This window comes from Polypterus senegalus, chromosome 4, assembly GCF_016835505.1.
Source record: "Polypterus senegalus isolate Bchr_013 chromosome 4, ASM1683550v1, whole genome shotgun sequence".
In the NCBI taxonomy this organism is placed as follows: domain Eukaryota; kingdom Metazoa; phylum Chordata; class Cladistia; order Polypteriformes; family Polypteridae; genus Polypterus; species Polypterus senegalus.
Window position 1 is genome coordinate 250,132,054 of NC_053157.1, and position 25,615 is coordinate 250,157,668.

Below are 25,615 nucleotides of genomic sequence, written 5' to 3' on the forward strand. Positions count from 1 at the left end.
CTTGAGGATTACATAGCGTTAGTCATGCTTAACTATAACTGGACTTTATTAGGTCTGCGCAGTGCAACAATTAAAAAACATTCTTTGTGGATGTACTGTAATGTAATATCACAACATTCACAGGAGAGCATAGGCAACGAGTAGAGGATGGCAAACCCCCCTCCTAATCCCAACTGAAACTCTGCGCTACTACTGTTGCGTCTTGTGAGGAGGTGGCAGCCCCTGCCACTAAATGTCTCATTATCCAACACAAAAAAATGTACCAGTTTAATGCACGGTGACTGAAAGATTCCCCAGTCTTTTTGTGATTAAATGTCTTACTGGTATTTCTGAATGGATGAATAGTAATTTTCTCAAACTAAATAAAGAAAACTGAAATTTTGGTAATTGGCAATAATGGATTCAGCGAGGTTATCAGAAATAAACTTAATGCACTAGGATTAATAGTTAAGACGGAAGTAAAAAATTTAGGGGTAACCGTTGACTGTAATCTGAATTTTAAATCGCATATTCATCAGACCACTAGGACAGCATTTTTCATTTAAGAAACATAGCTAAAGTTAGACCTCTTATATCATTGAAAGATGCTGAGAAATTAATTCACGCTTTTGTTTTCAGTAGACTAGATTACTGTAACGCACTCCTCTCAGGATTACCCAAAAGACATAAATCATTTGCAACGAGTGCAGAATGCAGCTGCTAGAATCCTAACTGGGAAAAGAAAATCCGAACACATTTCTCCAGTTTTGATGTCACTACACTGGTTGCCTGTGTCATTCAGGATTGACTTTAAAATACTGCTTATGGTTTATAAAGCCTTAAATAATCTCGCTCCATCTTATATATCGGAATGCCTGACACGTTATATTCCAAATCGTAACCTTAGATCTTCAAATGAGTGTCTCCTTATAATTCCAAAAGCTAAACTTAAAAGAAGTTGTGAGGCTGCCTTCTGCTGCTATGCACCTAAAATCTGGAATAGCCTGCCGATAGGAATTCGCCAGGCTGATACAGTAGAGCACTTTAAAACACTGCTGAAAACACATTACTTTAACATGGCCTTTTTATAACTTCACTTTATCTTAATCCTGATACTCTGTATGTTCAATTCTTCATAATAACTATTCATGGTGGCTCTAAAATCCGTACTGACCCCTACTCTCTCTTCTGTTTCTTTTTCCGGTTTCTTTGTGGTGGCGGCCTGCGCCACCACCACCTACTCAAAGCATCATGATGCTCCAACAATGATGGACTGAAAGCCAGAAGTCTACGTGACCATCATCATCAGGTCCTTCCATGAAAATATGATGATTTATGTTAGGTAGAATGCCCAGAGGGACTGGGCGGTCTCTTGGTCTGGAACCCCTACAGATTTTATTTTTTCTCCAGCTTTTGGAGTTTTTTTGTTTTTCTGTCCACCCTGGCCATCGGACCTTACTCTTATTCTATGTTAATTAATGTTGACTTATGTTTATCTTTTATTGTGTCTTCTATTTCTCTATTCATTTTGTAAAGCACTTTGAGCTACATTTTTTGTATGAATATGTGCTATATAAATAAATGTTGATTGATTGATTGATTGTGATCAGTCCAATGTTTTGCAGGTACTGATAAGCATCGGGAGAAATGTTGGCAGGCACAATGCCGTACTTTACTGGAAACCCGATTTTAAAATGGAATAATGTATAAGCACAACTTTTCAGAAAACAAAGTGAATAAAAAAAAAACAAAAAAAAAAACCCTTTGCATGTCATCATCTGTAACCGCTGCTAATGACACACACAAAAATAAAAGTTAATGGGGAGGTTCTTAAAATCAAAGTAAACATTGCATACTGTATTGTAAAAGACAAACATCCCTTCAAAATATTTGGCCCACTCATATTTACTACATTAAAATGGCATAAATATCAATCTGACTTATGACAAACCATATGCTAAAGGACTGGTCAAATATCCAACAATATGAAAAAAGAACTTGCTGCTGAAGTAAGAGACTCCACACTCCCACTATGTGTATTTAATGACCGATGGAGACGCACATTTTTCAATGACAGCGTGTGAGATTGCTAGAAGATAAAAAAAGTGTGTTTTACCTACAGGGTTCAGGCCATGAGTGACTTGCTGTTTCTCAAGTTCTCCAGTGTTTGATGGACTGTGCTTGAAGTGCCCCACCACCTTTCGACATTTGGAAAATACGCCGTCAAATGTACTATTTTGCAGAGACACTGTGACAGAACGTTGAGTGCTGTGCGCGATGCATGGCAAGTGTTTGAAAGGCAGCTGTCTCACGGCTGAAATTAAATTTCGTGCACTATCTGTACTGAGTGTGCTTACTTTATTCTCAGTGTTCCACTGCTTTGCTACATCCATAAAATGTTTGGCACATGTTTCAGCATGATGTCTCTCCGATGTTTTCATGATCGTCAAAGCATGTGAATGCAGTTTCCACTGTTTGACGATATAATGGGTTGTAGCCCCAAGGTAGCTATGATTTCCAAGTGTGTCCAGTAGTCACCAGTAAGTGCGACTATCTCCGTGATCCCCAACTCCTTAGCTAGTTTTTCCCTCTCTGAATCATACCTCTCAAAGGTAATTCATAAGTTGGGTCATTGGACGCAATCTGAAATTATGTCACGCAGAGCTTTGTCCTATCTATCTATCTATCTATCTATCTATCTATCTATCTATCTATCTATCTATCTATCTATCTATCTATCTATCTATCTATCTATCTATCTATCTACACTATATGCCATGGCTATGCATTTAGCAATTGCTACCGTTAATTTGCTGGAGGTTGACACATCCATTGGTTTCTGCCAAACACTGTCGTCTGTGGTCTGTCGCTTAATCCCCATGTTAATGCTATTAGTGTAAAATGAATGTTTGGCTTGCGTGTGATATTGTAGGCTGCTTGTACTCCGATTATAACTAAACTCGGCTTGACAGTAACTACACACAACCTTAGTTTTATCGAGTGAGCCATTGGGCAAGTTTTGAAACTGAACTTCCTATTCATTGGACCTTTTTCCATCGTTCAACAATTAGGAATATGGAGTGACTTCTATGAGAAATAACTTGAAGACTAGAGTGGCACGCATTCAGATTGCAGGCTCAGCTTGAACTATGGGAATTTCGTAGGGTCAAAAAGAACCTGCATTAATGGCACTTTTTAAAAAAAAAAATTTTAACAGCTTTAAAGTTAAGGTGCGTTAACGCGTTATTAATGTGTTAACTTTGACAGCCCTTATATATACGTAAGTGTGTATGTATATGTGAGTGTGTAACATTTTCCAAATGAGATTCATCACTGTACATTTTCCTAAATGTGTTTGCAAATAGTTATGTATATCCCACTTCTCATTTAACAGTTAGTTAAACTTAGTTAATTCCCTGATCAGCACACACCTCTGCCCCACTTTGATCCTCACGATTATAAACCTATTCAATCAGACATAAATAAAAAGCATTTATAAAAGAAAACTACAATTCTATCTGAGTGATTTGTGAGGCCTGATCAGGTGTCAAATATGGACAAATAGACGCACATATTTATATAATTTTTTTTCCCCATCCTTTTCATTCATTCTTTCATTTTCCAGCACTTGTCCAAAACCAGGTCTCAGGGGCAATAGTCTCAGCAGTTAGGCCCATAAGTTTCTCCTCCCCCACTTGCCAACTCAAACTGTGTGATTCCAAGATAGTTCCCCAGCCCATCTGAGAGATATAATCCTTCCAGCCTACGTATCAGATGCCCAAATCATTTCGATTGACTCCCCTCGATGCGAAGGGTCAGTGGCTCTACTCTGAGCCTCTTCCAGATGTCTGTGCTTCTCACCTTATATCTAAGGGAGAACCAAGCCACCCTGCAGAGAAAGCCCATTTTGGCCACTTGGACTCATAGTCTTATACTTTCAGTCATTACCCAAAGCTCATGACCATATTTGAGGGCAGTGACATCAATCGAATGGTAAATTGAGAGCTTTGCATTCTGACCCAGCTACTTCTTCACGACTACAGATCAGTATAGTAGCCACATAACTACACTCACCGCCCCATGCATGTTGTTGAACTCACCATCCTTTTTCCTCTCACTAATGAGCAAGACCCTGTGGTACTTAAACTCCTCCACTTGAAACAGTAACTCCCACTAGGCCAGGAGAGTCCACCTTTTTCCTACTAAGTACCATGTACTCAGATTTGTAGGTACTGTTCCTTACCCCTGCTGCTTCACACTCAGTGCAAACCATCCCAATGTGTGCTGGAGTTCACAGCTTGATGAAGCCAACAGGCCTCGCTGCAAGAAACAGTGACACAATTCTAAGGCCACTGAACTGGACACCCTCCCATCCCCAGCAGCACCTTGATATCCTGTCAATGAAAATCACAAACAAGACAGAAGACAAAGCACAGCCCTGACAGAGTCCCATACCCTCCAAAAACAATGTTCATGTTTTTTTTCAGTGTGTGTGTGTATATATGTACTCTATGTGTGTGTGTGTGTGTGTGTGTTTTTAAGGGTACTAATATTTATTGCAAATACTTTGCTGCAATGCTTTTAGACATTGTAAATGCATTGCACATACAGTAAGTGATGCACTGTCTTTAACATCTTGAAAGTATATTGTAACATTGATTATGTTCTGTTTTAAATTTCAAAAATGCTTTGAATTTTAATAAATTCTTTTGTAATTTCTATGATAATTTTACTTTTTTCCTCTTTATTACTGAGAAGCAGTAAGAACTGTAACAATATTATCTGTATTGTCCTGTTGTCCTAATAATTTGGTACTTCTGAGAAACTACTTTTATTTGCTTGGCAGTTTCCCTTAATTTGTTTGGATTTCCCCCCCTTTAGTCATGTCAGATTGAACTTAATTTTGCAAGTGAAGAAGAAGCAAAACATTCCAGGCAAGCAACACCAGAATTACTTAATAGGAGACAAAGAAGGACTGGTAAATAATCTATTTTACTAATTTTAATTTTCCTTGAAATCTCTTAATTCTTGACTATAACTTCATATCTTGGAAAACAATGTATGAAAGAAAACAGACAAATTGCCCCATTTTGATTATTTTTTATAATTCGTCTAAGGGACAAATATGCTGTAGTTATTAACTACTTGCATGGATCAAATCTTTCATTATAGTCAAGATTAAAATGACGAACAACCTTTCTTTTATTCCCCTTTATCATTTTTGTATTATTATTTTAAATTTTTATGTGATTATTTAAAGGATTTTTTTTCTATTTTTCTTTTGAAGACTACAAACCTTTTTCTGCTGTAGAACTGTAAAATATCATTTTATAGCAAAAAATTTACAGAAACACCCCCAATAAATGCACAGAAAGCAGTCGATATATCTTTGTATGCTACATGTTAGCAGAATGAACGAATGTAAAATTTTTACCTGAATTTAACTGACTAATGTATCATCTAGTAGAAGACTGACAAACCATTAACATTGTTTTATGTAAATAAAAGACTGACTTTTTTGAAACTCACTGGCTATTTAGCGAGTATATATGTCAAACCCAGACTAACAGAGTGATGCAAAACCAAAATAATTTATGAAACAATCTTAATTAAAATTAATAGCTAATAAAATCAACCCTAGGAAAACACACGGTTGCTGCTCTGCACATTGTTTTCACCATCTTTATTTCTTCTTATCAATCTTGTTCTTGTTCAGTTCATATGCAGACTTACACCAGAGCATTTGGGCAGTAAGTCTGATGTAATGCTCTGTACCTATTTCTGTTTCCATACTTTATTATTTATTTTTGTAAATTAAGTTATATTTCTTACTGATTTTTTAATTTTTGTTTTTACAGAAAAAAGACGTGACCCACCAAATGGTAGGTTTCTGATTAAACTTGAATAAAGTGAAACTTTTTCTTTTCTTTACCGAGTGACAAAGTCATCTTGGTATTAAAGACTAACATTCTAACATAAAATGCATAATTTTAGCTGAAATACTATATCAACCTTTGGATGAAATCAGTTTTGTTAATCTAACAAACATCAGTTGCGTAAGTTTTTTTTCTGTTCAGCGACTTGCAAAAATGTTTGGGCCTTTATTTCTAAATTTACAATTTGACTTTATTATTATTATTAATGCATTTTTCTGTTAAATAGTAAAATATTCTTTTCTTTGGTTATAACATTTGCTGCCTTCTGCCATTTTCACTTTGACTTCATTATGAAATTGCCTTTAATATATTCTTTTTGTGCTTTTCTAGAAACAGGGTTAGAACAATTGTTATTGGGAAGAATTTGTGTTAATTGCACCCAAAATAGGAATAGTAAAATGTAGTATTAATATTAAATATGCTGTCTTCCAGTTCATAGTGTGTGTGTGTGTGTGTCTGTATATATACAGTCGACCCTTGACATACGACCTGCCTGTAATGCGAACAACTTCATTTATGACCAAATTTTTGTTTTGATTTATGACCAACATCTTGCATTACGACCCGAATGCGGTCACGTGTATCCGCTTGTGCGATTGTAAACAAACAGCCAAGAGAGTTCGTAAGTGTCAGTCGGAGCCCAGATGCATGTGTTTGTGGACGTAATTTCGGTCAATGAAGTGATTTATCTATATGTATAATTCACTAAGACCATGGCAAGCAAGACGCATAATTGCTAAGGAAGGAAGAGAAGGTAACAAAGGTAAAGCGATTGTTAAGGGATGTTAGCTAGCGGGCTGGCGCAGCACATGATAATGTCATCAGGCTGAGAAAGCACCGGCTTGCTTTGGAGTGTATTATTATTACAGCAGTTCACAACACGACCAGCTCGACTACTGTCATTATTAACTTGAGAAACAGCAATCACAATCAAAACGAAGAAGGAAATTGTGCGGAAATATGAGAGTGGAGTTCGTGACCGATCTCACTAATATTTACAGCATGTCGAAATCCACCATCTCGACAATTTTACAAAGAAAAGATTTGCATAAGGAGGCTCCTTCTAAACAATAACCACCTTCCGTTTCATTCTCCTCCTCCTCCCTTCCTGCAGCCCAAAGATGTCAAATTAAATAGTGAGTACAGTGTGAAATTGTTGTTTCTGGTACGCTAGGCACTTTTATAACTTTTTGGTTAGTACATTAGAAAAATTATTGGTGTTTTGGTAAATTATGCGCATTATACAACCTTTTTTATTATGAAAAGGTTAAGTAAGTGTTGCTGTGGGAGGTTCGGAGCGCATTATGTGTATTTCCATTATTTCTTATGGGGAAAATAGTCTTGACTTACAACCAATTTGAGTCACAACCAGCCCTCGTGAACGAATTGAGTTCGTAAGTCAAGGGTCCACTGTATGTATGTATATGTGTGTATATATATATATATATATATATATATATATATATATATATACTCAAAAAAGAAACGTCCTCTGACTGTTTTACTTTCAGTAAACTTAATGTGTAAATATTTGTATGAACACTAAAAGAGTCAACACCATAAGACATAAACTAAAAATGTTTCCCAATGTGTCCCTGAATGAAGGGAGGCTCAAAATCAAAAGTGCCAGTCAGTATGTGGTGTGGCCACCAGCTGCTTGAAGTACTGCAGTGCATCTCCTCCTCATGGACTGGACCAGATTTGTCAGTTCTTGCTGTGAGATGTTACCCCACTCTTCCACCAAGGCACCTGCAAGTTCCTGGACATTTCTGGGGGAATGGCCCTAGCCCTCACCCTGCGATCCAACAGGTCCCAGACGTGCTCAATGGGATTGAGATCCGGCTCTTCCACCGCGAGGATGATCAGCTGTCCTTCCTGTCTCCCTGTAGCTGTCTTAGGCGTCTCAGAGTGCGGACATGGCAATTTATTGCCCTGGCCACATCAGCAGTCCTCATGCCTCCCTGCAGCATGCCTAATGCACGTTCACGCAGATGAGCAGGGACCCTGGGCATCTTTCACAGTCGGTAGACAAGTCTCTTTAGTGTCCTGCGTTTTAGAACTGTGACCTTAAATGCCTACTTTCTGTAAGCTGTTAAGGTCTTAACGACCATTCCACAGGTGCATGTTAATTAATTGATTATGGTTAATTGAACATGCATGGAAAACATTGTTTAAACCCTTTACAATGAAGATCTGTAAAGTTATTTGGATTTTTAAAACATTATTGTTGAAATACACAGTCCTTGAAAAGGAACGTTTTTTTGCTGAGTATATATATATATATATATATATATATATATATGTGTGTGTGTGTACTGTATATAAATATTGTAACAACTGGTAGTTGAGTATTGAAGTTCTCGGAGCTGAACTTTGCTGCGCACTTCCCCCCAGCTATCGGCTAGCAGAATTCCAGCGCCATACACGCAGCTGTACCTAGCTCATTAAGTAGGCGAACACTCGTGTCCCATACACCGCACGACACCGAGTGTCTCTGTAACTAATTGCATAGATGGAATATCTAGCAAGACACAGCTCTGTCCTTTATTACCTCTTTAATAGAGCAGAGAGTCAAAAACAAAGCTTAATACATGCAAGGCCATAGCCAAAGTCATTGATCAACACATCTTTCTCCATAATGGTAACTGTAACAGTTTTATATACCTGGGCTGCAAATGACCCAAGCTCACCCAACTAATCACCCGTGCCAGGCTCAGTCCTGAGTCCGTCATTGTCCGTCTCGGCACTGAGGGTGGATGATGGAGATCTACTCTGGTTCTCTGGTCCTTCTTGTACTGGGGTCAATGGGTGATATGGTGCTAACCGGTCCTTATGAAGCACCACCCGTCTGCCCCGTCCAGGCATTCGGACCCGGAAGACCAACTCTGAAATTTGGTCCAAAATCTCCCCAGGTCCCTGCCAATGATGGGTCAATTTGGGAGACAATCCCCGCTTCCTTTGAGGGCAAAACACCCACAACTTGTCCCCTTGCCCCAGGGTCGGACCATGGGCCTGGGTGTCGTATGCCCATTTCTGGCGGGCTCCAGCTTCCTCTAGGGCCTCCCTTGCCAGTTGATGGATGGTGTCCAGATGCTCCTTCAACCGCCTAAAATTGTCCAGTTTGGGCCCACCAACAATCTCAGGCTCGGGGGGCGAGCCAAACACCAAATCCACTGGCGTGCGAAGCTCTCTCCCGAACATCAGCCCCGCCGGTGTGCACTGACTTGACTCCTGCACTGCTGTTCTATACGCCCACAGGACCAGAGGCAAATGCTGGTCCCAGTCTCTCTGGTGCTGACTGGTCAGGATTGCAAGCTGGGTGGCCAGGGTGCGGTTGAAACGCTCGACCAGTCCATCGCTTTGAGGGTGAAGGGGAGTGGTTCTGGTTTTCTTCACCCCCAGCCGCTGGCACACCTCCCTGAACAACCGACTCTCAAAATTCCGCCCTTGGTCACTATGAAGTTCGTCCGGCACTCCGAATCGGGTGACCATCTCATCCACTAGCCGCTGGGCTGCTGTGGAGGCACTCTGGTCAGGAACTGCATATGCCTCTGGCCATTTTGTAAAATAATCCATAGCGACCAAGACAAAGCGGTTTCCAGCTTCGGTGACAGGAAAAGGACCCAGGATATCCACCCCAATCCTCTCCATGGGTGCCCTGACTAGGTACTGCTGCAATGGCGCGTGAGAGTGTTGGCCGGGTCCTTTCTGTGCAGTACAGACATCACAACAGTGAACATGCAGCTCTGCATCTTGCCGACACCCGGGCCAATAGAACCGCTGCCGCAGCCGTCGCACTGTCTTAGCATTCCCAAAGTGGCCGGATCCAGCTGCTCCCTGAACCCAACGGAGGACCTCTGACCGCAGAGCATGGGGAACCAGATGTTGTAGACAGTCAATTCCCCCCCTTGGTGCTTGCCACCGTCTGTAGACCACGCCATCGTGCAACTCCAGGTTGCCCCACTGGGAGTGAAATGACTTGATCTCAGGCCCCTGGGAGGACACGGTTTGCCAGTGTGGACGTGCTTGGGTCTCCAGCCAGCCCCTTACCTTTACCAACACTCGGTCGTTTGCCTGCAGTTGCCTCAGCTGGTCAGTGGTGAACGGCTCCTCCCCATCAGTGTCACCTAGCCTTGCTGATGCTGATGATGGCCCCAGACCTCTTTCTTCCTGACGACTGCAATACCGACACTCATCGGTGAGGCATGGACGCCTGGAGAGGGCATCAGCATTGGCATGCTGCCGCCCTGGTCGGTGCTGAACTCCAAAATCATATTCTTGGAGGATCTCCATCCACCCTGCCACCTGGCCCTCTGGTTGCCGGAAATTTAGCATCCAAGTAAGGCTAGCATGGTCAGTCCGAAGTGTGAAGCTAGTACCCAAGAGGTAGGGCCTAAAGTGCCGTACTGCCAGGATCACTGCTAACAACTCCCCGGAGGGTGACGCAGTAGTTTATTTCTGGTCGACTGAGGCTGCAGCTATAGTAGGCCACCACTCTCACTCCGGTCTCCCCTCCTGGAGAGTACAGCCCCAACCCCCACATTGCTAGCGTCAGTGTCCACAAGGAAAGGTTGGTTGGGGTCAGGGTAAGCCAGGACAGGTGCGCCGATGAGGGCGGCTTTTAGTTGCTGGAAGGCTGCTGCGTCCTCAAACCACCCAAACTGCTGGCCCTTATTTTTCAGCTGGTGCAAGGGGCTGGCAATGGTTGAAAAGTCTCTGACAAACCTTCTGTAGTACGAGGCTAAGCCCAGGAAGCTCCGCAGCTCAGTGATGTTGGCTGGTGGGGGCCAGTTGCTCACTGCAGCCACCTTTGCTGGGTCGGTAGCCACCCCACTCTCGCTAACCACGTGTCCCAGAAACTGTGTCTGTCGGGTGAGTAGCTTACATTTGGTGGGGTTCAGCCGCAACCCAGCGCTACGGATGTCTGTCAGGACCTCCCATAAATTGTGAACAGCCTGGTCAAAGTCTCTGGCATGGACCAACAGATCATCCAAGTAGACTACACAGCGGGCTCGGGGAATGTCTTTAAGGACCCGCTCCATTAGCCTCTCGAAGGTGGCCGGAGCGTTACAAAAGTCAAGTTAAGTCCAAAAGGCATCACCTTAAACTGCCACAGCCCTTGTTCGATGGTGAATGCAGTTTTGGGCCGGTCCTCTGATGCCAGTTCTATTTGCCAATACCCACTGCGCAAGTCCAAGGTGCTGAACCAACAGGATCCAGCCACATAATCCAATGCGTCATTGATGCGTGGCAGTGGGTATGAATCCTTGCGAGTGACTGCATTTAGTCTGCGGAAATCCACACAAGGGCACCAACTCCCCGTTTTCTTCCGCACCATGACCATAGGTGCAGCCCAGGGACTGTCCGAAGTCTCAATAATGTCATTAGCTGCCATGTCACGAACCATTTCTTCAGCAGCTTGACGCTTCGCAAGAGGCAATCGGTGGGGGCGCAAACGAATGGGAGCGGCGTGGCCAGTGTCAATGTGATGTTTCACTAGAGCTGTCCTGGTACAGTCCTCCTCTCGGGCCGCAAAAATGTCCACAAAGTCTTTCAATGGGCGTTGTAGTTGCTCCTGCTGTGGCGCGCTCACATGCTCACCACTTCGATGGCCTAATTCCTCCACAGCGGCAACCGTCTCAGATGATGGAGGGTCGTGTGGTGAAAGCAGTTGGGAAGCACTGGTCTGAGCTGCAATACTCTCCTGGGGGTCCTCTTGAGTCCCTGTAGCTCCCGAGCAGCGGCCGGGAGCCGGTGAGCAGGGGTGTCCAGGTGAATTCAGGTTAGCAGCCCTTCCAGGATGGTTCCACTAGGGCACTGCATGGCCGCCCGTCAATAATGCAGTCTAAATACAGTATACTGGAAAACCCACAGCGCCCCACTGTAGGGCAGTCACTGTGGAGGGGTGTTGAAAAACGGAGCGAGGGTCCCCTCACGGCCTCACTCCGAGGTCGTTTCCCGGGGATGATGTTGTACGAGGCAGGGGACTTAGAGCAGGGCAGTCCCTGGCAAAGTGCCCTGGTTCTCCGCATCGGAAACAGCGGTCTAGTCTTGGCCTCCGTCGGGGGGTTGATGTTGGTTGGGCACGACTGACCTCCACTTCCTCAGGCTGGTCCCCTTCCACCCCTCATTCAACTGCTCTCATCAGCCGGCGCAGGCGTGGCGATCGACCCGTCGCTGACCCAGCCTGTAGCACCTCCTCAGCCCGCTCAGCCTCCCGCAGTGCCTCACTCAGATCTCGGGGTGACAACAGACGGACATGCTGGCGGAGACGCTCTGGTGTAAGGCCCCGCAGGAAAGCATGGAGGCTGAGCTCCTCCCTCGCTGCTGCCGGGAATGTAGGGTAGCCTTTCCGTGCATAGACCCTGATGTCAGCTGCAAATGCTCCCACACTCTCACCTTCACGCCGGCGTCGGTTAGTCAGCTCCTCTCTGCTGTGCTCCGCTGAGGTTCTCTGTCCAAAGTAGCGGTTGAGAGCAGTGGTGAGGGCCTGGAGATCACGACGCTACTCAGGTGAGAGATCAATGAGTACCTGAAGTGCGGGATCCTCCAAGGCAAGGGCCAAGTGTGTTGTGGCTTCCTCGCAGCTCCATCCATCGTAGAGGGCAGCCAGATCTACCTGTGCAAGATATGGCTCCAGAGGCGTCAACCCACTGTATCGCGGTAGCTTAGCAGGTGAGGAGGAGGCCCGGTCGAATGGTGACTTGGGGTGTCATTGCGGCAGCTGAAGGTTCATTCTGGCCGTGCCTAGAAGAGTGTAACACTGTCCGGGGAACACTGGCACCATCAGGCCAGTGTGACACCTCTCTGCATTGTTCCACTTGTCAGGCGCTCTAGCATAACGCTGTTCTCTCGAATGGCACACTCTAATTCGACAATACTCTGCTCCATAACGGCGTCTTCTAAACAGCCTGAAGTCCCACTTCTGACACCACTGTAACAACTGGTAGTTGAGTATTGAAGTTCTCGGAGCTGAACTTTGCTGCGCACTTCCCCCAAGCTATCGGCTAGCAGAATGCCAGCGCCATACACGCAGCTGTACCTAGCTCATTAAGTAGACGAACACTCGTGTCCCATACACCGCACGACACCGAGTGTCTCTGTAAATAATTGCATAGATGGAATATCTAGCAAGACACAGCTCTGTCCTTTATTACCTCTTTAATAGAGCAGAGAGTCAAAAACAAAGCTTAATACATGCAAGGCCATAGCCAAAGTCATTCATCAACACATCTTTCTCCATGATGGTAACTGTAACACTTTTATATACCTGGGCAGCAAATGACCCAAGCTCACCCAACTAACTGAAACGTAAACACATATAACATTTATAGTGCAATAGAAATCGATTGCCTTGCTTAATTAACACAAAAAGTAAACTCTAACGAAATACCCATAATGCACCATGCTGTTAACGCTGACTGCCGGGTCATTGCAATATATATATATATATATATATATATATATATATATATATATATATATATATATATATATATATATATATATAAATATACTGCTCAAAAGAATTAAAGGAACACTTTTTAATCAGAGTATAGCATAAAGTCAATGAAACTTATGGGATATTAATCTGGTCAGTTAAGTAGCAGAGGGGGTTGTTAATCAGTTTCAGCTTCTGTGGTGTTAATGAAATTAACAACAGATGCACTAGAGGGGCAACAATGAGATGACCCCCAAAACAGGAATGGTTTAACAGGTGGAGGCCACTGACATTTTTCCCTCCTCATCTTTTCTGACTGTTTCTTCACTAGTTTTGCATTTGGCTACAGTCAGTGTCACTACTGGTAGCATGAGGCGATACCTGGACCCTACAGAGGTTGCACAGGTAGTCCAACTTCTCCAGGATGGCACATCAATACGTGTCATTGCCAGAAGGTTTGCTGTGTCTCCCTGCACAGTCTCAAGGGCATGGAGGAGATTCTAGGAGACAAGCAGTTACTCTAGGAGAGCTGGAGAGGGCCATAGAAGGTCCATAACCCATCAGCAGGACCAGTATCTGCTCCTTTGGGCAAGGAGGAACAGGATGAGCACTGCCAGAGCCCTACAAAATGACCTCCAGCAGGCCACTGGTGTGAATGTCTCTGACCAAACAACCAGAAAGACTTCATGAGGGTGACCCAAGGGCCCCATGTCCTCTAATGGGCCCTGAGCTCACTGCCCAGCAGCATGCAGCTCGATTGGCATTCGCCATAGAATACCAGAATTGGCAGATGCACCACTGGTGCCCTGTGCTTTTTACAGATGAGAGCAGGTTCACCCTGAGCACATGACAGAAGTGAAAGGGTCTGGAGAAGCCATGGAGAACATTATGCTGCCTGTAACATCATTCAGCATGAGCAGTTTGGTGGTGGGTTAATGATTGTCTGGGGAGGCATATCCATGGAGGGTCACACAGACCGCTACAGGCTTGATAAAGGCACCTTGGCTGCCATTAGGTATCAGGATGAAATCCTTGGACCCATTGTCAGACCCTATGCTGGTACAGTGGCTCCTGGTGCACGACAATTCCTGGCCTCATGTGGTGAGAGTATGCAGGCAGTTCCTGGAGGATGAAGGAATTGATACCATTGACTGGCCACCACACTTTCCTGACCTAAATCCAATAGAACACCTCTGGGACATTATGTTTTGGTCCATCCAATGCCACCAGGTTGCACCTCAGACTGTCCAGGAGCTCAGTGATGCCCTGGTCCAGATCTGGGAGGAGATCCCCACAACACCATCTGTCATCTCATTAGAAGCATGCACCGATGTTGTCAGGCATGTATACAAGAACACAGGGGCCATACAAAGTGCTGCGGATAATTTGGAGTTGCTGCAATTCAATTTGGGCAAAATGGACTAGCCTGCCACATCATTTTTTCACTCTGATTTTTGGGCGCCTTTGAATTCAGGGCTCTGTAGGTTGATCATTTTCATTTCCATCAAACGATGTGGCATCCTTTCGCTCCTAACACATTACCCAGTCTATATCAGTAGAGATATCCAGGAGGATTTCTTTTTCCCATTGAGATCTGATGTGTTTTCAAAGTGTTCCTTTAATTTTTTGAGCAGTTTATATATATATATATATATGTGTGTGTGTGTATATATACATATATATATGTGTGTGTGTATATATATATATGTGTATATATATATATATATATATATATACAGTAATCCCTCGCTATATCGCGCTTCGACTTACACAGCTTCACTTCATTGCGGATTTTAAATGTAAGCATATCTAAATATATATCACGGATTTTTCACTGGTTCACGGATTTCTGCGGACAATTGGTCTTTTAATTTGTGGTACATGCTTCCTCAGTTTGATTGCCCAGTTGATTTCATACAAGGGACACTATTGGCGGATGGCTTAGAAGCTACCCAATCAGAGCATGTATTACATATTAACTAAAACTCCTCAATGATATAAGATATGCTTCCCATGCGGTGCTTGATTGTTTGCTTTTCTCGTTCTCTCTCACTCTCTCTGCCTGACGGAGGGGGTGTGAGCAGAGGGGCTGTTTGCCTAGAGGATACGGACGCTCCTCTACAAAATGCCGCTTTATCGCGGTGCATCGGCATGATTAAAAGCACGTATTGATTGTTTAATTGTTTGCTTTTCTTATCTGTCTCTCTCTCTCTCTGACATTCTCTGCTCCTGACGGCACTACTTTGAAGAGAAAATATATTTGCATTCTTTTAATTGTGAAAAAGAACTGCCATCTCTGTCTTGTCATGGAGCACAGTTTAAACTTTTGACTAAAGGGTGTTATGTCAGTTCTAGAGGGCTCTAATAATGTTAACAGTGTTGGGATAGTTTATATAGTTTAAAATATATAAAAATAACCTTACAAACATATTGTTTCTACTTCGCGGATTTTCACCTATCGCGGGGTCTGGAACGCAACCCCCGCGATCGAGGAGGGATTACTGTATATGTATATATATATATATGTATGTATGTATGTGTGTGTGTGTGTGTGTATATATATATATATATATATATATATATATATATATATATATATATATATATATATATATATATATATATAATATACACAGTGCATCTGGAAAGTATTCACAGCGCATCACTTTTTCCACATTTTATGTTACAACCTTATTCCAAAATTGATTAAATTCATTTTTTTCCTCAGAATTCTACACACAACACCCAATAATGAGAACGTGAAATAAGTGTACTTGAGATTTTTGCAAATTTATTAAAAATAAAAAAATTGAGAAAGCACATGTACATAAGTATTCGCAGCCTTTGCCATGAAGCTTAAAATTGAGCTCAGGTGCATCCTGTTTCCCCTGATGATCCTTGAGATGTTTAATTGGAGTCCACCTGTGGTCAATTCAGTTGATTGGACATGATTTGGAAAGGCACACACCTGTCTATAGAAGGTCCCACAGTTGACAGTTCATGTCAGAGCACAAACCAAACATGAAGTCAAAGGAATTATCTGTAGACCTCCGAGACAGGATTGTCTCAAGGCACAAATCTGGGGAATATTACAGAAAAATTTCTGCTGCTTTGAAGGTCCCAATGAGCACAGTGGCCTCCATCATCCGTAAGTGGAAGAAGTTCAAAACCACCAGGACTCTTCCTAGAGCTGGTTAGCCATCTAAACTGAGCGATCGGGGGAGAAGGGCCTTAGTCAGGGAGGTGACCAAGAACCCGATGGTCACACTGTCAGAGCTCCAGAGGTCCGTTGTGGAGAGAGGAGAACCTTCCAGAAGAACAACCATCTCTGCAGCAATCCACCAATCAGGCCTGTATGGTAGAGTGGCCAGACGGAAGCCACTCCTTAGTAAAAGGCACATGGCAGCCCACCTGGAGTTTGCCAAAAGACAACTGAAGGACTCTCAGACCATGAGAAACAAAATTCTGTGGTCTGATGAGACAAATATTGAACTCTTTGGTGGGAATGCCAGGCGTCACGTTTGGAGGAAACCAGGCACCGCTCATCACCAGGCCAATACCATCCCTACAGTGAAGCATGGTGGTGGCAGCATCACGCTGTGGGGATAGAACTGGGAGACTAGTCAGGATAAAGAGAAAGATGACTGCAGCAATGTACAGAGAAATCCTGGATGAAAACCTGCTCCAGAGCGCTATTGACCTCAGATTGGGGCGACGGTTCATCTTTCAGCAGGACAACGACACTAATCACACGGCCAAGATATCAAAGGAGTGGCTTCAGGACAACTCTTTGAATGTCCATGAGTGGCCCAGCCAGAGCTCAGACTTGAATCTGATTGAACATCTCTGGAGAGATCTTAAAATGGCTGTGAACAACGCTTCCCATCCAACCTGATGGAGCTTGAGAGGTGCTGCAAAGAGGAATGGGCGATACTGGCCAAGGATAGGTGTGCCAAGCTTGTGGCATCATATTCAAAAAGACTTGAGGCTGGAATTGAGGCCAAAGGTGCATTGACAAAGTATTGAGCAAAGGCTGTGAATACTTACGTACATGTGATTTCTCAGTTTTTTCTTTTTAATAAATTTGTAAAAACCTCAAGTAAACTTTTTTCATGTTGTCATTATGGGGTGTTGTGTGTAGAATTCTGAGGAAAAAATGAATTTAATCCATTTTGGAATAAAGGCTGTAACATAACAAAATGTGGAAAAAGTGATGCGCTGTGAATACTTTCTGGATGCACACTATATATATATATATATATATATTTTACATTCTTAGTTCTGCATTGCGACCTGATTATTTAGGTGGTTACCTTATCGGGTAATGCTTGTTGTTGATTGGCCAGTCTGCAAACATCCACCAAGTCCTCTCAGTTGCTAATAGCAGCTCATAGATTAGTGATACAATAACTTTATTGGGGCTCATCAGATATACAAAGATTTGTTTTCCTAAACCTCGGACGTCAGCACCTCCAGTCGAAGTCTCGAACGTTGTGCCACAGCGGCTGGTCCAGTTTCAGATCCACTTTAATTTCAGTCCGACTTTTGGGGTAAAGTAAAGGCAAAGCAACAGATAATTGTGGGAGATAAAGAATTATCTCTTGCATTGGGTGTTAGAACGGTTGTTTTTTTTTTAAACTTTTGCACACTGTTATAATAGAAGACTTGTCTTTCGATAAATACACCACAATTACTATTGTTGTCTGCTTTTTCTTTCTATATCATGCTGGATATGGACATACGTTATAGCATAAACAGAGCAATGTTTATCTGTGTCGTCGACTATAGCATTACTGGGACTTGGAGCTGCTTGCTTAGCCTTCATTCTAGTACTGAATTATGTGTTTGAATTTTTGGTGGTTATATAAATGTCTGTGTGCAGTTCTGTAATAATTTGTGAAATAAGAATTTCTGAACAAGTCATTTATTCATTTTTGTTATAAAACATTTAAATAATATTGGGTGTTCAATGTTCTTCTTTTTCTGAAGTCTGCTGTACACACGAGACAGAAATGCAAACCTTTTTGAAAGATGTTTTTAGAGGTCAGACTCTAACATTGTGTTCAGCACAGTTTGCCTGTATATGATGACCTCTGAAGCACCAGTGCATTCACAATTAATAAGTATATCTGTGATCAGCCACAACAGTCAATTGCTGTTTAGGACCATCTGTAACTGGGAAAGGTCAATCACTGACAGAGTGAGAGCACTAAATATAAAGCAGTAGTTGCCATTTTCAAAATAAGTATATACAGGCAGTCCCCGGGTTATGTACAAGATAGGGAATATAGGTTTGTACTTAAGTTGAATTTGTATGTAAGTCGGAACAGGTCCATTATTTTAATAAATGCTATTGCTACCCCCTGCCACCCGTTCACCCTCAGTGGCCTCCGCTTAGCCACAACAGGGTCACTTCCTGCAGCATTACCAGCCACCCACCGAGAACAAACGGGACAGCTGTGTGTGGTGGGCAGGCAGTGAAACGCCCAGCCAGGCAGTCTGCTCCATCCAACCTGCATCCAGTCAGGATCAGTAGCTGTGGTGGCTTAGAGAGCGGGCAGCAAACCACCCCATTAAGCCCCCGTCCTGCACATGAGCGATAGCTGTGGCCCCAGTGACTGTGGACCATGGGTCACCGATTGCCGGCGGGAGCCACCCGAGGGACACAACACTACACTGCGCGAGCAGCGAAATCCCCTCCGTCCAGCCACCACTTGCAGCGTCCCCTGGCTGAAGATGACAGAGCGGCAGTTACTGAGGCGCATGCGTCGCAGCTGCGGCCCTGTTCGTAAGTTGTAGGTTGGATATCCGTAACCTGGGGACTACATGTATATGATTAATTCAAGCTTTCATTAGTAACACTTTACAACCAAACTCCTGTTTGTCACTTATCTGATTGATATAAACATGTGATGCAAGAAATTTTCCTTTCGCAGGTAGGCTGAAAACTTTAATTTCCATTAAGTTGAGTAACAAAGCACAATATACGGTAGTTGATTGTAATAACTCTGAAAGTATACATACATTGATTTTCACTCAGCTAAACATTAAATTGATTTGCACAGTTTTATAGAAAGCAAAACTAAGAAAAAAGCCATTGTGTAATAAGTTTCGCAGTTTGATGTCATGGTTGGATTCGCCAGGATTAGTGTGATCTTAAATGTTTACATATCATCCACAGCAGACCTTGTAATTCTTAAGATTAATACTCTGTTCTGAATCCCTCAGTCTTCTGACTAAAATAATTCCTTAGAAAAAAGTTCCTTTCTCTTGATTCTTCATCTGTCCCAGAAGATTGTGTTGATTTGTGTTACATTTTTCTGAAAAGCTGCTCTCCTTGTGGTGAGTGTTTTGTATGATATAGTGACTTTCTCACCATCATTTTCCGAAAAAGAATGTTCTGTACAGGTTTTACTCACTCATCACTCGGGGAAATCTCAGACTTCTATAGGTTGTCTTGGACACTGAACTGTGTCACACTCCCAAATGATGAGCTTTATTTGCCACTTTCTTCAACAATTTCTGAGTTGGAAGCAGGCAGCATAGAGAAGTGGTTGTGGGAAATATGTTATTTCATGTAAACATGCTTTTTACAGAGGAGGTGCATAGCAAATATATTCGTAAAGAATGTGTTCCTTGTCTCCAAATTCGAAAACCACAGTGCAAAGGGAAGAAACTGTAAAATAATTAACGGTATTACTGCTTGTATAATGTGACTTGATGAAGTTTTATGATGATAGGTATGTTTAAAATAACTGAATATCATTTACCTGTTTCTTGAGAATTGACTTTACACTGTTATTTTAGATAGCTTCGAAAATGAGTTGGGCTAATGATGGGTTCAAAGACTGCTGTTTAGGAACCACAACTAAAACATGTTACGTTCTGCTTTCTGATAAGTTAGCATTGGTGAAGCAGTCTGTTTTAAACACAAGCTTTTGAAAATGTTACTGTTTGTGAAAAAAGGAATTTTGAATAGAAAGGTATGCTCCCTATAACAGAATGCACCCCTTTCTTAAAGGAAGTAATTTGTTGGCATTTGTTGTATACTCTTAGCATTGCATTTTCACATTCCTTTAAGAATCTGCACTAAGACTAAAATTATTATGCTTCAGTAGTAGCACTAAATCAATAATATGAAGTAGAGCTGCAGTTCTTTCTAGGTGTCTTGGTTTTATTCAAAGCTATACATGTAAGATGTTCATAACTATTGTTTGCTCATTCACAGTTTAATAGTATCCATTTGTGTTTGCATACCTACTTGTCAGAAGTTTCACTTTTTTAAAACGTCTACATTTATCAAAATATTGTATTTCCTCATCAGAGCCGTTAAAATTACACCAGCTGTGTATTTGCATATTGTTCTGACAATGATATACTGTAGATATTACTTAGAAATGTTTCACAATTTTGTTTTTTTTGCACTTGAATGCATTCATAATGTTTGAGTGGTGAAATTGTATCTTTTTTTAATTGTTTTTTGGCTGTCCTTTTTCTGCTTGTAGGTCCATCACTACCAATGGCAACTGTTGACATAAAAAATCCAGAAATTATAAATATGAGGTATAACCATTCTCAAGTGAACAATATAATGTACAGCCATAAAAAAGACAAGAAAAAGTTAACAAAAGCGGACATTGGCACTTCCAGTAACTTCCAGTAAGAAATTATTTATTTTCTTTTTACTGTAGGTTGATTGTAACTTAATATGCCATTAAACAAGGAAAATTGTTAGATTTATTATAATTTGTGTTATTTTTGTCTGCATAGGCATACTGGTCATGTTGGTTGGGATCCAAACACAGGCTTTGATGTAAGTAATGTATTAGGTTAATTTCCAATTTCATTTTTTTTTTCTCCAAAAATATTTGTATACTTGTTTTGGGTGATGAAACTTAGTAAAGAAACCAATGTGTTCTAGGAACTTGCTCTTTATTTCTTTAACTATAAATAAAAAATGTTTGCTGTCACACCTGAATACGAAATGCGCTAAAGGAGCTATTTTAGTTAAAAATTGTTTCCTAAACCTTACTTATGTTTCAGCAGGGTCCTCTGAGCATTCATTTAGCATGTTATTTATAATCCACAAACCATTTATGTCTTGTGTGAAAGTGAACAACAATGGCCAGCAAGACTATCCATCCATTATCCAACCCGCTATATCCCAACTACAGGGTCACAGGGTTAGGGGGAGCTGGAGCCAATCCCAGCCAACATAAGGTGCAAGGCAGGAAACAAACCCCGGGCAGGGCGCCAGCCCACCGCAGCCAGCCAGACTCGGCCTCTGTTATCCAACGCTATTCTGTTTTATATTGTCTCATCATTTCTTTTTTTCACTTTCACTGTCAGCCTGGGTTGCCTTTTCCTAATTCCATATTTTTAAAAAGTTGTAATTAACATCTTCAGAACAAAAAAAGCAACTCGGCATGCGTTCTAGAAAAAAATCGTACTTTGTTGTCTTTAATTGCGGCTTGGCTATAATACACATTTCGTTTTTTCTTATACGTGAAAAAGACATGCTGCAGAAAACTGGTTTGAGTGTTGTTTAGTATTGCAAGCTTTCAGTGTACAATAAGCACATCAGAAGAAAAATGTGTTTTTAAAAAACAAATGCAAGGCACTTATCTCATGTACACAGTACAGTTACACTCCTATTTGCTTGCAAGGAGTGCTTGAAGCGAAACCAAATTACTGGCAGCGCTCTGTGTAGTCAGTCACGCTCCTCCTCTTGATTCATTATTATTTTTATGCGACGGGGTAGGGGATTCCCCCTTGGAAATCAGAGCACATATATATATATCTCTATACTAATAAAAGGCAAAGCCCTCACTCACTCACTCACTCACTCACTGACTCATCACTAATTCTACAACTTCCGTGTAGGTAGAAGGCTGAAATTTGGCAGGCTCATTCCTTACAGCTTACTTACAAAAGTTGGGCAGGTTTCATTTCGAAATTCTACGCGTAAGGGTCATAACTGGAAGCTATTTTTCCCCATATAATGTAATGGAGTTGAGCTCGAAAGCCGGGGGCGGAGTTTCGTGTGAAATCATCACGCCTCCCACGTAATCACGTGAACTGACTGTCAACGAGTGCGTAGAAAACCAGGAAGACCTCCAAAAGCGCTTAAGAAAACATGCATTATATAATTGAGAAGGCAGAGAAACAATAAGAAGCGAGCGAAAGTGACATATCCTACCATATTCATGAGTGTTGCTACTTCGGAAACAAAGCACAATGTAAACCTAAAGTTTAAATTAAGTTCATAGACAGGCTGCCGCTGGCGTTTCACATGCTCACGGGTAATGCGGGATACAAGTTTAATGAGAGGACGCAGGATATAAACGAGAGTTTTGATCACTTTGTAACTAAGTTAAAATTGCTGGTAAAGGGCTGTGCTTATGCAAATTCTGAGAGACTGTGTTTGTGGGGGATTGACAGTTAAGGCGGTGCGGAGTCACATCATCATCTCCTCCCATTTACCTCATTTTGCTCTGAGCTGAGCTCCTGCTAACGCCGTCTTTCGAAGCAACTTCGTCAGACTGCCACCAAATACTCACAGAAAAATCCACAAGTTAATACACACGCTGTCTCTAGAGTTTCTCCACACTGAATCCCAAAGGCACTACTTACAAAAGGTCACATTGACAATCGTGTTACGTTATTTTAAAATCTTTCCTTTTCTTAGCACAAGCACAGCTGAGAAGCTTCGATGCATGTGCTCCATAACGCGTTAAAAAATAATGCATTTAATCACACTTTGCATTACAATCAAAGGGGAAGTTTTGATTTCCTGGTACAGTACACGGATTACATTGATCAGCGCATCCCGATTCATTTTACCCTCGCACCACCTTAGTTTAAGAAGAAGTCTGAAAAAATATGAGGTTAACACAGAAAAACAGATCACCAATTCAAGCTTTATGAATAATCGATTCGCCATCAATAATTTTTTTGGTAAAGCCATCCTCCTTCCATTTTATAATTTTTCCGCCACTAGCCATGATTAAATGAACGGCAGAAAAGTAAGAGCGAAGCGAGGGTGACTTATTTAGATATGAGAACAATACTCATTTCAATGACAAAACAATTACATTAACAATCATGTTACGTTATATTTAAAATTTTTCCTTTTCTTTTCATAACTTCTTTAACACACTACTTCTCCGCTGCGAAGCACAGGTATTCTGCTATACGTAACTAATACAGAAAATTTTTTCATATGTTGTAGTAGTAATGACAAGATGTTAACGTGAAGACTGAAGTTCAGATATCAAATAAAAACTTTCACAAAAAGGTATAACAAGTATGTTTTTATTCAAGAGTAAAACTAAAGAAATAGTAATTGTTCAATTTACATATTGCTGTCAATGTGAGAAAACTGAAGCCCAAATATCAAATGATACAAAGTAAAGACTCTGCATGCATGTGTGTGTTTGTGTGTCTCACAGTAGAAATGCGGTGGTCTTGCAGATATCTACTTTGTTGGTACAGGGGTAAGAACTGCTGCTTCATAATCAAGATGTTGCTGGTCCGATCCCGGGTCCTCCCTGCATTTAGCGCTTTGAGTAGTTTTTATTATTATTAGTACTCTTAAGCACTTGTAAAATGCACTCAAAATGTCACTCGTACTTGGAAAATACACCTGGACTTTCGGGAGTAATTTATCTCCATAGTGCATGCCAGTGTCAGGAGTGGGAGCGAAGTTAAAAAGAAAATGACGACAGAAAATGTTAAAAACTCCAAAAAAAAAAAAAGTCACCATTACAGAAGAAGTCAACCTAAAAGGTCATTGTTGAAAAGAAGGGTCAAAGGAATTCGGTAGTGTGGAGATATTTTTGCTTTTTAAAGTCTGATAAGAAGCAGAGTAGCATGTACTAGAAATTGTGTCGAAAACATGTTTGCACAAAGACAGGTAATAACACTAATCTTTTCTACCAACTGAAACTTTGCTATCCTTAAGATCAGGCATAATGCAAGACTTTACAATCCCAGACCCAAGCAAGTGCTGCATTAATGGGGATTTTTTGTGCCCTTGACGTGTTTTTGGTTTTTTTTTTTTAAATCCATGCCCTCCTGCTCTCACATACACTTAACCTCATTTGTCCTGGTGCTGCCCACAGAAACACATTTATTCCATTAAGGAGAAAAAGTCATTTATGGTTGATAAACTTGTTTAACATGATCTTGTACAATGAGATGGCCGAAGGTTTCCCCTCTTTGACCCAGTTGTCCTTTTCACTGTTTTTGCTAAAATTCTGCTTCATCAGTATTTAATATGGATCTTCCAATGGGACTTAAATATTAATATCTGAGCACAATTTCACACACATTTTTCACAGAAAGGATAAAGAAGAGCAGTGTAAGCAACATGTCTCGTTTAAAGTTTTGTAAGTAGGCAACCAATTATTCTGTATTGAAATAAACTGAGACCTATCTTAATAATTGCTATTCTTTCCATAAAAATGTGGAAAAGACAGAGAAAATAGGTGCTGTGTATTCTAGTCGACATATTACTGGTAGCTAGCTTAACAAACACTCCCCACTTTCTCATAGTACTTTTTGGTTGAATGTACTGACATCTCGTCATCTGCTCTCAGGCTCCGAGTTTAAAGAGGACGTTACAACCAGCTGACTAGTGAACTTCACTGCACTCTTTGATTTAGTGCAGTTGCATTACTTTGGAGTTATTAGTTATTATTGCAGTTATTACAGATTGCTCCTTTGTGATCCTCTTAAATAAAAGATATAGAAACTGAAGCTGTGGGCTGAGAAATTTAGCTACTTGTTAGAGCATGTGGATAAGAGTTGGGGCTGAACAGCTTGTTGACGACGCATCTTTGAACGGTTTCAGAAGAGAGACAGTTATCTTTTTGATCATGTGGCCAGTCGTCAAATTACTGCAACACTGAATTCAGCACTATATCTTGTCTCCACCGACCTGTTTCAATGACCTTGTGAGGTTGCTTTATTGTGCAGTATATTTAAAATACCTGCCTAACTTTTTACACTAGCCAGAAGCTGTGCAACTTTGGGTGCTTTCTATATGTCTGCTGGTGTTAAAGCACTTGAGAGAATCCTCTTAAGAATGGAGGCACTACTGTTTAATCCTGGGTTATTATAGTTAATGAAAATCTTAATCAAAACTGAAACTATAATAAAAAAAAAAGAACATTTTCGGAAAGTAAAATAAAATAATTCACAAAACCAAAGCTATTTTTTTTAACCCTTGTAACTTTCAACTCTAAATCAGAAAGTC

The 25,615-nt window shown here is 41.5% G+C and overlaps 2 protein-coding genes across 2 annotated transcripts in view; both read left to right on the plus strand.

Annotated features, from left to right (window-relative positions):
- LOC120529033 (stonustoxin subunit beta-like) overlaps nucleotides 1–3,125 on the plus strand; it is a 23,814-nt gene extending 20,689 nt beyond the window's left edge. Inside the window, exon 5 of the mRNA XM_039753095.1 lies at nucleotides 3,051–3,125. Coding sequence (XP_039609029.1) covers nucleotides 3,051–3,125 — 75 coding nt within the window. The remainder of the gene's footprint in view (nucleotides 1–3,050) is intronic.
- An 811-nt stretch (nucleotides 3,126–3,936) lies between these two features.
- LOC120529034 (neural Wiskott-Aldrich syndrome protein-like) overlaps nucleotides 3,937–25,615 on the plus strand; it is a 64,624-nt gene continuing 42,945 nt past the window's right edge. The window contains exons 1-5 of the mRNA XM_039753096.1: nucleotides 3,937–3,972; nucleotides 4,861–4,957; nucleotides 5,838–5,861; nucleotides 20,862–21,015; nucleotides 21,127–21,169. Coding sequence (XP_039609030.1) covers nucleotides 3,937–3,972; nucleotides 4,861–4,957; nucleotides 5,838–5,861; nucleotides 20,862–21,015; nucleotides 21,127–21,169 — 354 coding nt within the window. The remainder of the gene's footprint in view (nucleotides 3,973–4,860; nucleotides 4,958–5,837; nucleotides 5,862–20,861; nucleotides 21,016–21,126; nucleotides 21,170–25,615) is intronic.